The 13456-nt window shown below is 34.4% G+C and overlaps 1 protein-coding gene across 3 annotated transcripts in view; it reads right to left on the bottom strand.

Moving 5' to 3' along the window:
• Positions 1 to 3730: 3730 nt before the first annotated feature.
• LOC111045871 (zinc finger protein 2-like) overlaps positions 3731 to 13456 on the bottom strand; it is a 36891-nt gene continuing 27165 nt past the window's right edge. For all 3 annotated transcript variants that reach the window (XM_039425184.1, XM_022331347.2, XM_039425193.1), the window contains 3 exons: positions 13271 to 13369; positions 10744 to 10894; positions 3731 to 7296 (listed from right to left, as the gene is read on the bottom strand). In XM_039425184.1, the coding sequence (XP_039281118.1) occupies positions 5999 to 7296; positions 10744 to 10894; positions 13271 to 13369 (1548 nt within the window). In that variant the 3' untranslated portion in view covers positions 3731 to 5998. The remainder of the gene's footprint in view (positions 7297 to 10743; positions 10895 to 13270; positions 13370 to 13456) is intronic.

Genomic DNA, 13456 nt, shown 5'->3' with positions numbered 1-13456 from the left:
AGATGACAAATTACCTTTGGGTCCAACTTTCATACTAGCCACCAACAATAGGCATTCATAGACCTAGGAGCAATAGCTGACCCTTTCCAACTACCTGTTGCCCTGCCCAAGGTTAAAAATAGACTTGGACCCATCACAGGCCTTGAAGCCTAACTTGTGCAATAGGTTCTAAACAGTGTTTTCCTACTACGTATATAACATAGAAACAAGCATTATGCGAACTAACTGCAATGCTCTTTTGTGAAATAAATATTATTTGTAATGATTATTCAATTCACCTAAAACTGATTTCACTTTTAGATTACATCGATCTTGTTTATTGAATTGAATCTAAATGAATGTGTATCGTATACATCAAGGCCAGTACCGTATTATACTTTATACTGGTTATTTACAAATGATACTGGTGACGGACTTTTCATTAATTTTCATCTAGAATGATGTTTTGCAAATGGAAATTATGAAAAGTTGTCTAATAAAATCACTGGCCACCAGTTACCTGCTGTCTCTATCCCCTATAAGCCGATTAAGGACTTGAATGACAGGGCTTACTGTGCATGGTCTCTACGACCTTACCCCATACATTCACCTTGTAGCTTAATTTAGGATTGTGTATACTTGCCTCCGCTACCAACTGTACTCTGAATTGAAAGCTGGATTGAATAACTGAAGACACACTTATCAATGTTTGGAATGGGCTGCACTGAAGACTGATGTGTGCAATGCCACATAATATTGATGTTTAAGCAGTTCTTGATGAAACTGTTTGAGTTACTTTTTCATCTGTCATTACAAAAAATAATAATACCTTATAATCAAAATTCTGGAATGAAATAGTTCTTTTTCAATTCCAATCATTCTATGATTATGTGTTTACGTCGTTTGATAATAATACCATAGTGTTCTTTTTTCAAAAAAAATCAATATAACTTAAAATACAAAAACAACAACCTAGTTTCGGATGTTGAATACATTTTCATGGTTTTTCTTGAAAAATAAAATATAAAATACAAAAACAACTAGTTTTGTATGTTTAATCCATTTTCAAGCTTTTTCTTAGAAACGTTGAAAAAAGAGTACTACGATATTATTTTTCAACTATCAAATCAAGTAGCCCTGAAGAAATACGTTTTTAGTCATGTAGGTTACATCTAACAAAATATTAGAAAGAGTTAGAACTGTGATATTCAGTCATTTGTGTACACTCTGTAGAATGTTGCTGTGAATAAACAAAATAATATTTTGAGGTAAATATTTTTGCTAAATGTAACAGAAACTATTGCAAATGATGGTGTACAAATTTAACCCTGAACGCACTGTAGGAAACATGAAAAATGTTCAGCAAATATTGGCACCAGCAATTCACTGCAAGATGAGTCATTGCTTAGTCCAGGCTATGAATGCTCAAAAAAGCTATGGAAGGAAAAGTTTGGAATACAATTTTTGACCCCGCAGATCTGTTTAGGGTCAAGGAGGTAAACATGTCAAAAATTCTCACCCCTACCCCCTGTACTAAGCAGCTGTAATGTGGGCGTGGGGGGGTGAAATTTGCAATTTTGAAACAAATATCGACTCAGCGGTTCCAAATCTTCAACAGAATGGGTAAAGATGCGCATGTTCACCTCCAAACTAGACTCAATTGTATTGAGCTATAAAGTCAAAAATTGTGCTCCATACACCTTCAAATTCCATTGTCATAAATGAACTATTGGTTTCACATTAAAGCTGTCATAACAACGAAAGGAAAACTTGAAATAGTGGAATGATGTCACATTTTTCCCTTGTAATAGAAATGTTTTATTAATATTTAATATTAAGCTGTTTCCATACTTGTCACTAACCCTATAGATAACACTATTTATTATCTAGTAGAAATTAGTATCAACACGATGATCATGCTCTGGTTCAACATTAAAAATGTAAAAACTGAAAAAGCCATTTTTGAAATCTTCTGTAACTTTCGAATGGTATTGGGAATTGAAAGTATTATTTATTGGAGTGGGTAGAGGGGGACAATTTTTACATCCTCACTAGATTTGGAAATTTTATAAGAAGTATTACAAAAGACATGCAGCTTTGAATATAGAAATTGGCAATTTTTTGTGTATTGGAATATGGGCTTAAGTACACTCAACAATGAATCCTCAACTTTTCGACAAAATTTGACTTATGATGCATGATTTTGGACCGCCTTGACGAGCCGAGAAGAATGAAGTATAGTACCATGAAATCTGAGCATTGTATCAGAAGTTATAACTGTTTGAAATTTTGATCCTTGAGGTGTCCTTAAGCGCGCCTCTCCACTAGGAAATACTGAAATGAAGTGCATCTAACGGGTGATTCTCATAGAACATAATCTTATGAACTTATGTCATTGTGCGAGATATCAATGTGAAGACTATGTAGTTGGTGATGATGGTTGAAGCTGAAAATTAGGTGTTTTTCACAATACAAGGAGCATTGTTGTCAGGTGTACCTGGAAATCTGTATGAGATAGAGTGCTCTACCTGATCTCAGATTGTAGAGCACAAAAATACGCCTAGAGGGATTTTAATTATACTTCTAAATGGTAACAATCGGAAGATATTGTTGACCAAAAACTAAAATTCATCAAAATTGATTTTTTCTTCAAATTTCACCATTTTTGAAAAATCATAACTCAGTACTCATTGGAGATAGAGAGTTCCGAATGACCTCATTTTATTGAGAATTTCATATTCTAGAAAAAAGGCGAGAGCGAATTTTCTGTACGATTACGAGATTTGGCAGAAATAGCTGAAAACTGGAAAATGAGCCGAAAATACGAGGTTTTTGGGCCACCCTGTATCTAGCACAAGGAAATTTTGTATGAAGAAATTGGTCCTGGACTTCTCTTATGTACCCAAATAATATATTAAAAAATCAGAACTACAATATAAATTGCAAGCATACCCCTTTTTTATGTCTATATTGACTGGACTATCAGCTCACATCAAGAACAATAATTCATTGCAATACCAGCATAGGTAAAATTTCAATTGCTGCGGAGTGGAGACAAATGTCTGAAATCGTCAATGAATGTTCATCTCAATGGAGGTCGACAATATTAAAGACCGGGACACACATGTCATACGATCCCACACATTTTTTATGCAGCCTTCAGATCAGATTCATGCCCGATTTTTCTATGGGCTGGTAGTGGAAGAACAGGTCTTATGACGGATACGTGAGGATTGCCACATTCATGTCCGTTGTCTATTTTACTGTCATACAATCGGAACCCTACATGCAGGTGTGTCCTCGACATTGAGCAGTCATTTTTAATTGCATGTTTGTATTCTCAACTACAAAGACACTTAGAACAATTTTGTTAATATTGACCTTTCAAAAAATAAGTTTTTCCTGCTCATCCGAAATGGAGACTAACGTTATTCAAAAAGCAATAAGAATCAAAATAAAAAACAATTCAAAGTACATATATCAAACACAAAGTAACAGGCTTCATGGTGGGGTGTGCTAAAATAGGAGAAGATTGCTATAGGTTTTCCTACTAGAGTTGACACAATGTATCATGAAATACTTCAAAGTTCAGAGTATAACATAAAAAGAACCAGGCAACATGAAGCGAATGTTGTAGGTATGATAGGATGGGATGAAGGAACAAGGAAGGTATGATTGGATGCAAAAAACAAGAGATCAGATGATTAAAAAAATATATACAGTATATAATATAGTATACACTAAGAATGAATTAAAATTCAAATTTTTTATTCAACAAGACAAGCATTATACACATTATATTATACAAACATTTTTGTTAATCGCCCTATGGACCTCAAGGTATGTATTGGGGTCCACGGTATATAGAAGAAAAATACCGTGTTGGGGTCGACGAATCAGTAATATAATATAGGCTACTTATATTAGATACAATATACATACAAATAATAGAGATCATATTATTATTATATACTACAAAAGGTCAGTAATAGAAATAATTTTATACCCTGAAAATAATACAAAGTAAAAAAAATCAGCAATCATGCCCCTAATAATAGCTTCGAGCATTATACAATCAGTATAACTGACAAATATATTACGATATTACGACTTCAGTATGTTGAAGTGAACATAAATTAAATATAATAAAATATTTTTGTGAAATCTGCGTTTTCCTAGCTTTTTCAAGAACTAATCGACAAAAATGTCCAAATTAGGTGCACAGGCTCAGGTGAGGTGTAAAAATGATGTATTAAAGGGGTTTGGAATAACGCTGAAGATCCGCACAAAATCGGCGTATTTTAGCGTTTTTTGAGATTTTTCAAGAAATAATTAAGATAAAATATTCAAATTTGGTATAGAAGTGTAGCTGAGGGCCTAGAAATGTTTTCTTGAGATGACTTCAGGATAACGCCAAAGATACGCTCAAGATGGCAAATTTACTGCATTTTCCTAGCGTTTTCTGTGTTTTCAATTGAATTGACGCCAATGATGAGTAGCTTAAAGTGTCTTCCTAGCGTTCCTCAGCGTTTTTGTTCGAATTTAGTAAACAGGCTCAGCTGAGGTTTAAAAATGTTGTATTGGAGGAGTTTTGAAATAACGCCAAAGATCCGCCCAAAATCGGCGGTTTTATTTAGCTGGAAAGGGTCTGAAAGTCTGTATCTATTTGACGGAAGGAAGCATGCTCGAATGAAGAATGCAGGTGAGCGAAGCGAGTAAAAAATAATTTAACCTCAAATATATTAGTGAAGAAAAAATAAGCAACAAAAAATCGAAGATACAAAAACTTTTGTTCAAATCCTTTGACTGTGATTACAAAACAACACAAAGACATGTATTACACAAATGTTCATCATGCAGGTCCTATCGTTAGTGGCCAGCCTTAGATGAATGATTTATATTAAAAAAACGTTTTTATAATATTATGAAATAGTGGAAACAATGCAATAGGGGGTTAGATCTCGATAAATATTGATGAGGAGGCTAGGCTCCGCCCTGAAATTTAGAAAAGGCAAGAGATCTACATGGATACTAGTCAACAATTTTCTAATCAACTAAATTTGGAATTGAATCGTAAATTCAATAGAGCAGTAGAGTAGTAGGAACAGTAGAACTCGCAACACTCACTAACATCACTACTCACACACGCCCGTCTATTCACACACAAACAAATTGGATTTAGAGAATGATGATATTATATGCAATAGGATTGGTGGAGGACGCTAAGAAATAGAAGTTCTTTACACTTTTGAGCTAGGATGCACGGTTGAAGAGATAAAATATCTGAAACTTGAGGAAAAAATTATCTAATTATGAAAAATTAGAAATTTTCAACATGTGATGTATGAAATAAGACCGCCTTGGAGCGCTGGAAAATAAAAGTCTCTTAGACTTTTGAGCTAGGATGCACGGTTAAAGAGTTAAAAAACTTAAAATTTGGGACTTGGAAAAAAATTTGAATTTCAAAAATTTAAAAATTCTTGACATGTGATACATGAAATAAAACATCTTTGAAGCGCTGAGAAGAATGTGCCCAATTTGAACCTGATCTGATAAAGTAGAAATAGAAAAGTTAGGTTGATTTTTAGGGTAAAATTTCCGAATAAAGGGCCGCCATCTTGAAACGGGGATGAATTACAACTGTTTAAAATACGTTTCTGCGCCTTGTTTCAAAGTACTTGCATACCAAATTTCATTCAAATCTGATCATAACTGCGACTCTAACTACGGTTCAAACAAACAAACCGTCAAACGACGATTGACTTGAAACATAGAATTCGCTTCGCTCATTCAATCAAGCAAGAGTAGAATAACATGATCACTTCTGATTTGAAAACTGTTAAAAACTACTGTTCGATGAAAACTACCGATTGCGAATGAACAAAGCCCAAGTTCATCTACAAGTCCCGCCCTAAATATGCAATAATATTCTACATGAAAGTTCCAATAATTTATTAATCCTTGCTTTCAAATTACTTGATTGAGTGAATTTGAAATCACAGAAATCGCAGATGAGAGGCTACTCTCCAGTATGACTTTTCATATCCACCTTTAAATGACCCAATTTATGTATTTTCAATTGACCTGATTGAGTGCATTTATAGTCACAAAGATTGCAGCTGTAAGGTTTTTCCCCTGTATGTGATCTGATATGTATTCTCAATTGACCTGATTGGGCGCATTTATAATCACAACGATCGCAGCTGTAAGGTTTTTCTCCAGTATGACTTCTAATATGTCTGTTCAAAAGGCTCAATTTACTGCATTTATAGTCACAACGATCGCAGCTGAAAGGTTTTTCTTCTACATGAATTTTAATATGTCTTTTCAAAAGACTTGAATTAGTACATTTATAGTCACAAAGATTGCAATCGTATATATGTGATCTGATATGTATTTTTAATTGATCTGATTGAGCGCATTTAAAGCCACAAAGTTTACAGCTGAAAAGATTCTCCCCAGTATGACTTGTCATATGTGTTTCCAAATCGTCTGAATTAGTGCATTTATAGTCACAAAGTTCGCAGCTTTGAGGTTTTTCTCCTTTATGTGTTCTGATATGTATTTTCATTTGATTTGACTGACTACATTTATAGTCACAAAATTTGCAGCTGAACTGTTTCTCTCCGGAATGACTTCTCATATGTGTTTTCAAATTGGTAATATTAGTGCATTTATAATCACAATGATCGCAGCTGAAAACTGTTTTGCCTTTATGTGTTCTGTTATGTATTTTCAATTGCTTTGAACAATCACCTTTATAGTCACAAAATTTGCAATTAAAATGTTTTTCTCTTGTATGAGTTCTATGGTGTCTTTTCATATCAGGTGAACGAGCACACTTAAAGCCACAAAGCTTGCAACTGAAAGGTGTTTCTCCAGTATGAGTTCTGATATGCATTTTTAAATGACTTGATTGAGCAAATTTCAAGTCACAACGTGGGCAGCTAAAAGGCTTTTCTCCGGTATGAGTCCTAATATGCCTTTTCAAATGACTTGAACTAATACATTTATAGTCACAATCATCGCAGCTATAAGGTTTTTCTCCCGTATGTGTTCTGATATGTATTGTCAATTGACCTGATTGAGTGCATTTGAAGTCACAAAATGCGCAGACGTGAAGCTTGATCTTTTTCTCAACTACAGACGGGTCAGTACACTTTTTGACTGGAGAAATAGTAGTCGCATTCTCACTGTTGAGTTGATCCACTTGTGTTGCATTAGCAGCGGCAGCGGTGGCGTCAGATGGGTTGCAGTCAGTAAGCGAAATCTCCACTTCGTCGTCCACTGAAGTACCTCCACACTCTTCCTCCTCAACTGAAAATATAATTTATGCAAATGGTAAGTTATAGAGGTTGAAAGCAGTAAAGAGATCATAAGCAAAAAAAAGATGATTTGCTTACCAATTAGCCTACACTAAATTAAAAAATTTAAAGAAGTTAGCAGTAATAACAGCGTAATAATAGAACAGTATCTCATATAATTGATAAGGATTATAGAAGCTTTTATTAATAGTTTAAGTCGATCATTTTTAGTTTGAAATATGATTGGAAGTTTCACATCAAGCCGTTTTGAGTGGTTGTGGGTCATACGTCGTAGGAGGAAGATGTGCGGGGCAACTATCTTGGGAAGCGGTAGTTTTGAAATTGAATAAGGATTTTTGAATGAAGTAGGAAAGTGGAAGATTGAACAGAGAATTTAGGATGAACTATAGCTGCCTATTGGGGAGGAGCTTCATCGCATGAATGATGTTAACTTGGTAGTTTACTTCTATTACTCAGTTCTCTATACATATTTTGATGCTACTAATCCCATGATTGATCCTTGCAAATTTGGTAAAACAGGATATCCACCCTGATTTACACGAAAAATTGTGCAGATCATCAAGAGAAAGGACTGCTGACCATGACCGCAAAAGGGCAGCAGTCACTATTTTTTGTCATGTAATATGTGTGTAGAGTTATATATATTTCAATCGATTATGTATATCTTTATATTTCTCAACACTACTTCAATCTCAATAACTGACAGTAACTGAAATATCTACTGAAAAGTGTGAGCCAATCGGTGTATCATTCTATATTTGAGTTTTGTTTTCTATATAACTTATATATATTTATATAATTATTACTAGCAGGTAACTAGTCCTGGCAATGAATGCTCAAAAAAGGGTATAGAGGAAAATGTTTGGAAGACAATTTTTGACCCCGCAGTTCTGTTTAGGGTCGTAAGGAGGTAAACATATCAAAAGTCCCCACCCTTACCCCCTGTGCTAAGGGAGTGGGGTGATTCAAAGGCACCATTTTTGGTTTCTCGCATATAACACCAAAACTATGTATCTTACGGACATAACTGATACTGTATATACAAAATTGAAACTTTTATAATTTCCTACAATATTTATGTTACAACTTTTCCTATATCTACCCTAGTTTTCGAGATTATCCGCTCTTGAAGGTATGACATTTTTGAAAAACACGTTTGCCTCCAATTTGTTTTTAGATTTTGGTCTTATAACTTTTAAAAAATCGATGGGAAGAATCCATGTTGATAATCAACTTATAGAGCATTGATTTCTCTTCAATTTGATGTATAATTTCACACTTTTACGAATTTCCCTACACCTTTTGCAGCAGCTTTAGTGTTGATTGTGAAATCTCCATTTTTGCAACAACAGACCAATTGACAAAGGAATTTGGAGGGAATGTTTTAAACACAATATTTGACTTTGCAGCTTTGTTAAGACTAGTTGAGAGAAGATCATATCAGAAGTCCCCAATCCTAACACATAGATGATGAGGGTGGTTTAAATGTTGCATTTTCCAGTGTTTTGCTCCCACGCTCATATCTTGAAAACAATACAATCAACCGAAATAACTAACTATTCAAAAATTAAGCTTGATAAATTCTCTACACTTTTTGTTCAGTAGAATTTTGTGATATTCCTAACAGTTCCCGAGATATTCGCTCTTGAAGGTGTGTAGCTGTTAAAATGACAGGTTTTTATCCAATGTTTTGCTTTTTCAGGGCTTATAACTCTCCAACAATACATCATAACAACTGATGCTTATCGCCGGTTTATAGAGCATTGAATTCTCTTTGGTATGTTGGATGTATTATTTCACTATTCCAAGTTTTCCTTTCATTGTTATAGCAGCTTCAATGTAGGGAGTGAAATTTTCATTGTTGCAACAATTCATCATTTGAAATTTGAAGGGGGTGTCTGTGAAACAATTTTTGACTTTTCAGCCTGATTTGGACTAGTTAAGCATCAATTTTTTGATGCATTGTTGGAGAGTTATAAGCCCTGAAAAAGCAAAACATTGGATAAAAACCTGTCATTTTAACAGCTACACACCTTCAAGAGCGAATATCTCGGGAACTGTTAGGAATATCACAAAATTCTACTGAACAAAAAGTGTAGAGAATTTATCAAGCTTAATTTTTGAATAGTTAGTTATTTCGGTTGATTGTATTGTTTTCAAGATATGAGCGTGGGAGCAAAACACTGGAAAATGCAACATTTAAACCACCCTCATCCCCTTAGCACATGAGTTAGGAATGGGGACTTTTGATAAGTTCTTCTCCTAACTAGTCTCAACAAAGCTGCAAAGTCAAATATTATGTTTAAAACATTCCCTCCAAATTCATTCGTCAATTGGTCTAGTGTTGCAAAAATGGAGATTTCACAATCAACACTAAAGCTGCTGCAAAAGGTGTAGGGAAATTCGTAAAAGTGTGAAATTAAACATCAGATTGAAGAGAATTCAATGCTCTATAAGCTAATAATCAGCATGGTTTTTTCCCATCGATTTTTAAAATGTTATGAGCAGAAATTGAAAAAAAAAATTGGAGGCAAACGTGTTTTTTTCAAAAATGTCACACCTTCAAGAGCGGATATCTCGAAAGCTAAGGAAGTTATAGGATAAGTTGTGAGATAAATATTGTAGGAAATTATGTGAGCTTCAATTTTGTATATAACAGTTGTTATGTTCGTAAGATACATCGTTTTCGAGTTATATGCGAGAAACCAAAAAATGGTGCCTTTGAATCACCCCACTCCCTTAGCACAGGGGGTAGGGGTTGGGGACTTTTGATATGCTTACCTCCCTACTACCCTAAACAGAACTGCGGGGTCAAAAATTATCTTCCAAATTTTTCCCTCTAGAACCCTTCTTTGATTGGACTAAACAGGCTCCACAAAAATCTGTTTAAAGCACAAATAAATTGAATTCAGTGTTAAATTTCCAAGCTGATATTGAAGAACCTATTGACAATTGTAGTAATTTACAATAGGAAAACTATTTGATTGGGCTTACGTGAACTTTGTATCAAACATTGAATAAATTTGTTTCAATTATTGAAATTATAATAGTTTCGACAGTTTTGGGCTATGCCTGTTGTCTTCTTCCAATCATATTATATAATTATAATTATTATGATTTTTGATTGTCAATGGAATAAATAAATAATTGATTAACAAGAATAAAAATAAGTCTATAATAATCCAAGGCAAATTTAGAATCTTTATGCAAAATATTAAGTTAATCAGTTCAGTAATTCAGATGATGCGTCAAACATGTATTTCATATGTCGTACATGTATAAGCCTTCCTTCACATATAGTATAGATATAGATGAAGAGGATATAAATAGAAGAAGAATAAGTATTCATAAATATTTTTAACAGAATGAGAATAGACAGTAAACATACCCTTGATAGGTAGTTAAACTGGCAATTGGATAATAAGAAAACAAATTTTACCTTTCACTTCTTCTTTGATGATTACTTGACAAAAATTGGCTAATTGTTGTTGGTCATCATCGTCATCATCATTGATTGGAGACGAAGCATAGCTGCACTCTGGCTTTGGTTCATGGCGGCTATTGTTTTCCTGCTCAACAACGGTTGCCGTCTGCAATGAAGCCATTCACAAGCAATTATGATACAATCAAGTCAAGCCAGATTCAATATTAAACAAAATCACATACCGAGAATGTTTGAGAAACTGAGAGCTATGCTAAGGGCCATAGCTAACACTACGTTTAACGCTAAACCCCGTGCACTTGCAAAGTTAGTAGACAGTTAGTTTGTCTACTAACTTTGGTGCACTTGTAGATATGGTTGCATTCATCATAATATGTTTCATATGAGGTTTAAACGAACAGCTGACATCTCTCTGTTTAAACCGTGTCCGAGTATCTGCATACGGGGCTTAGAAGCATCGACTGCATGCTTTGAATGAATGAATTTATTTATTTGCCAAATATAAATTACAAAATAATACTCTACAAAATAGAAAAAGCTACTACACCAATAAAAAAAAATGACTTCTGTGCTGAATTGCTATCACAGAAGTAAGAGGCTCATTCTCTACAATAGTACTCATAGTAATATATAATACTAGCCGTCAGGCTCGCTTCGATCGCCATATCCGTCTAGCCAGGGGGCTCCGCCCCCTGGACTCCCGACTGGGTCGTCCAAAAATGGGATCAGCGGGCTCGCCTGCATTTTTCATTTGAGCATGCTTCATTCCATCAGAAAGTCAAAGTACTGAGAAAACGCAGAAAAGCTGAGAAAAACGCTGATTTTAGGCGTATCTTTGATGAAATATAATAAAGTCACCTCATCACAAAATTTTTAGACCCTAGCTAAACCTCTGTACCAAATTTGAACATCTTCTGTCTATTACTTGATGAAAAAACTGAGAAATCGCAAAAAACTGCTGATTCTGAGCGTATCTTTGGCGTTATTTCAAATTCCTTCAAACACAACATTATTAAACCCTAGCTTAGCTTCTGTACTAAATTTGAACAATTTCTGTTCATTTGTTCTCGATAAATCTGAGAAAAAGTCAAAAACGCTAATTTTGGGCGTATCTTTGATGTTATTGCAAATTCCTTCTAACACAACATTATTACACCCTAGCTGAGCTTCTGTACTAAATTTGAACATTTCCTGTTCATTTGTTCTCGATAAAGCTGAGAAAACGCTAAAAACGCAGATTTTGGGCGTATCTTTGGAAATTTTCCAAATCCGTTCTTAGTACGTCTCTAAAGGGCCAACTGAACATACCTACTAAATTTGAACGTTTTTGGTCCGGTAGATTTTTAGTTCTGCGAGTGAGTGAGTGAGTCAGTCAGTGAGTGCCATTTCGCTTTTATATATTATATAGATTATGACTATTCACGACCCTGATTAGGATTTCGATAGTAAACAGGACACTTCCCCTATCCTCGGACAAGGCACGGGTCATCAAATCTAATGAACCATTAGCTCAGCTACGCTTTGTTCAGCCGAAGTTCCATCTCTTTGGCAATGACTGGTTCAAATAGTGTAAAAAAGGAATAAATATAAGGTAGATTTGTAAAAACTAAGTGGACGCGTAAAAAGGTGGATTTGAAAAGTGAAAGTGAAAAATTAGTTATGGAAGAAAATTCTGAAGCTAAATAAACACTGTTGGGCCAAATCGTAAGTAGACTCATTCACACTAGTAGACCAGAGACTAAGGTCTAGACTCTAGAGACACAATGTCTATCGTGAGATCCACTTTAAAATGGCAGTAGCCTATGTGATTATAACATTGGTGTTGCTATCTTTATCTATCATTCGTCAAAGCAGATAGCGCTATACTTTTCTAGCTTTGCAGCGTTGTCAGATCGTCTTTTAACAATATAGAAATAAAATTAACAAAATATTCAATCTCAATTATGAAAATTTGCAGTATAGACGAGACTTTTCATTCTTTACTACTAGTTGTTAAATGACGTTAGAAAATATACTGCTAAACACAACTGATAAAACAGGGTGGGTCAGCTAGGTTGGGACGTCTCGTCTCTAGATTCAGTTTCTTGTCTTCCACACAAAGAAAATATCGTTCAACATGTTGTCTACGTTGCATGAAGTCTCCCATTTCAGCCGGCAGACCACGACCTGCAATTTTTGTTCTCGCAACGGGTCGGTAGACGAGGATAAAGACAAGTTTTTGTGTAGTTGAGAAGTTGATATTGTGGTAATTATTCATATTAAATGAAAAATACTAAGAAATTGTCAAAAAACCACAGATTTATTGATACTTAGAAACTAAATCTGTGTTTTTTGTCAATTTCTTAGTATTTTTCATTTAATATAGACAAGTCTTGTAAACAACCTGAGACCAAAATCGCGCAACATGACTTGTTGTGTGTACTAGGCTTAAGATGATCAGCTATTCGTGACTGGTAATTTACCAGTAGGTATAATTTTGTAATAACATTTTTTTTAAATTAAAAAACTTATAACGCTGAATTACCTGCTGCTGATTGGAATCGGTTGTGTTCTGCTTGTCACTTTCATAGAAGGCCACGTCACTCATCAGCAAATAATCTGATTCATTTCTATCCATCTGATCCTGTAATTGAAAACAATAACCAGTTTTTATAACTTGAATCAAATTAAAAATCCTTATAACTAGAAAAAAATTATCTCACATAAAATA

This window comes from Nilaparvata lugens, chromosome 1 (genome assembly GCF_014356525.2).
Source record: "Nilaparvata lugens isolate BPH chromosome 1, ASM1435652v1, whole genome shotgun sequence".
Lineage (NCBI taxonomy): Eukaryota > Metazoa > Arthropoda > Insecta > Hemiptera > Delphacidae > Nilaparvata > Nilaparvata lugens.
The sequence above is the reverse complement of the archived record's forward strand: the minus strand, read 5'-3'. Positions and strand labels throughout refer to the sequence as shown.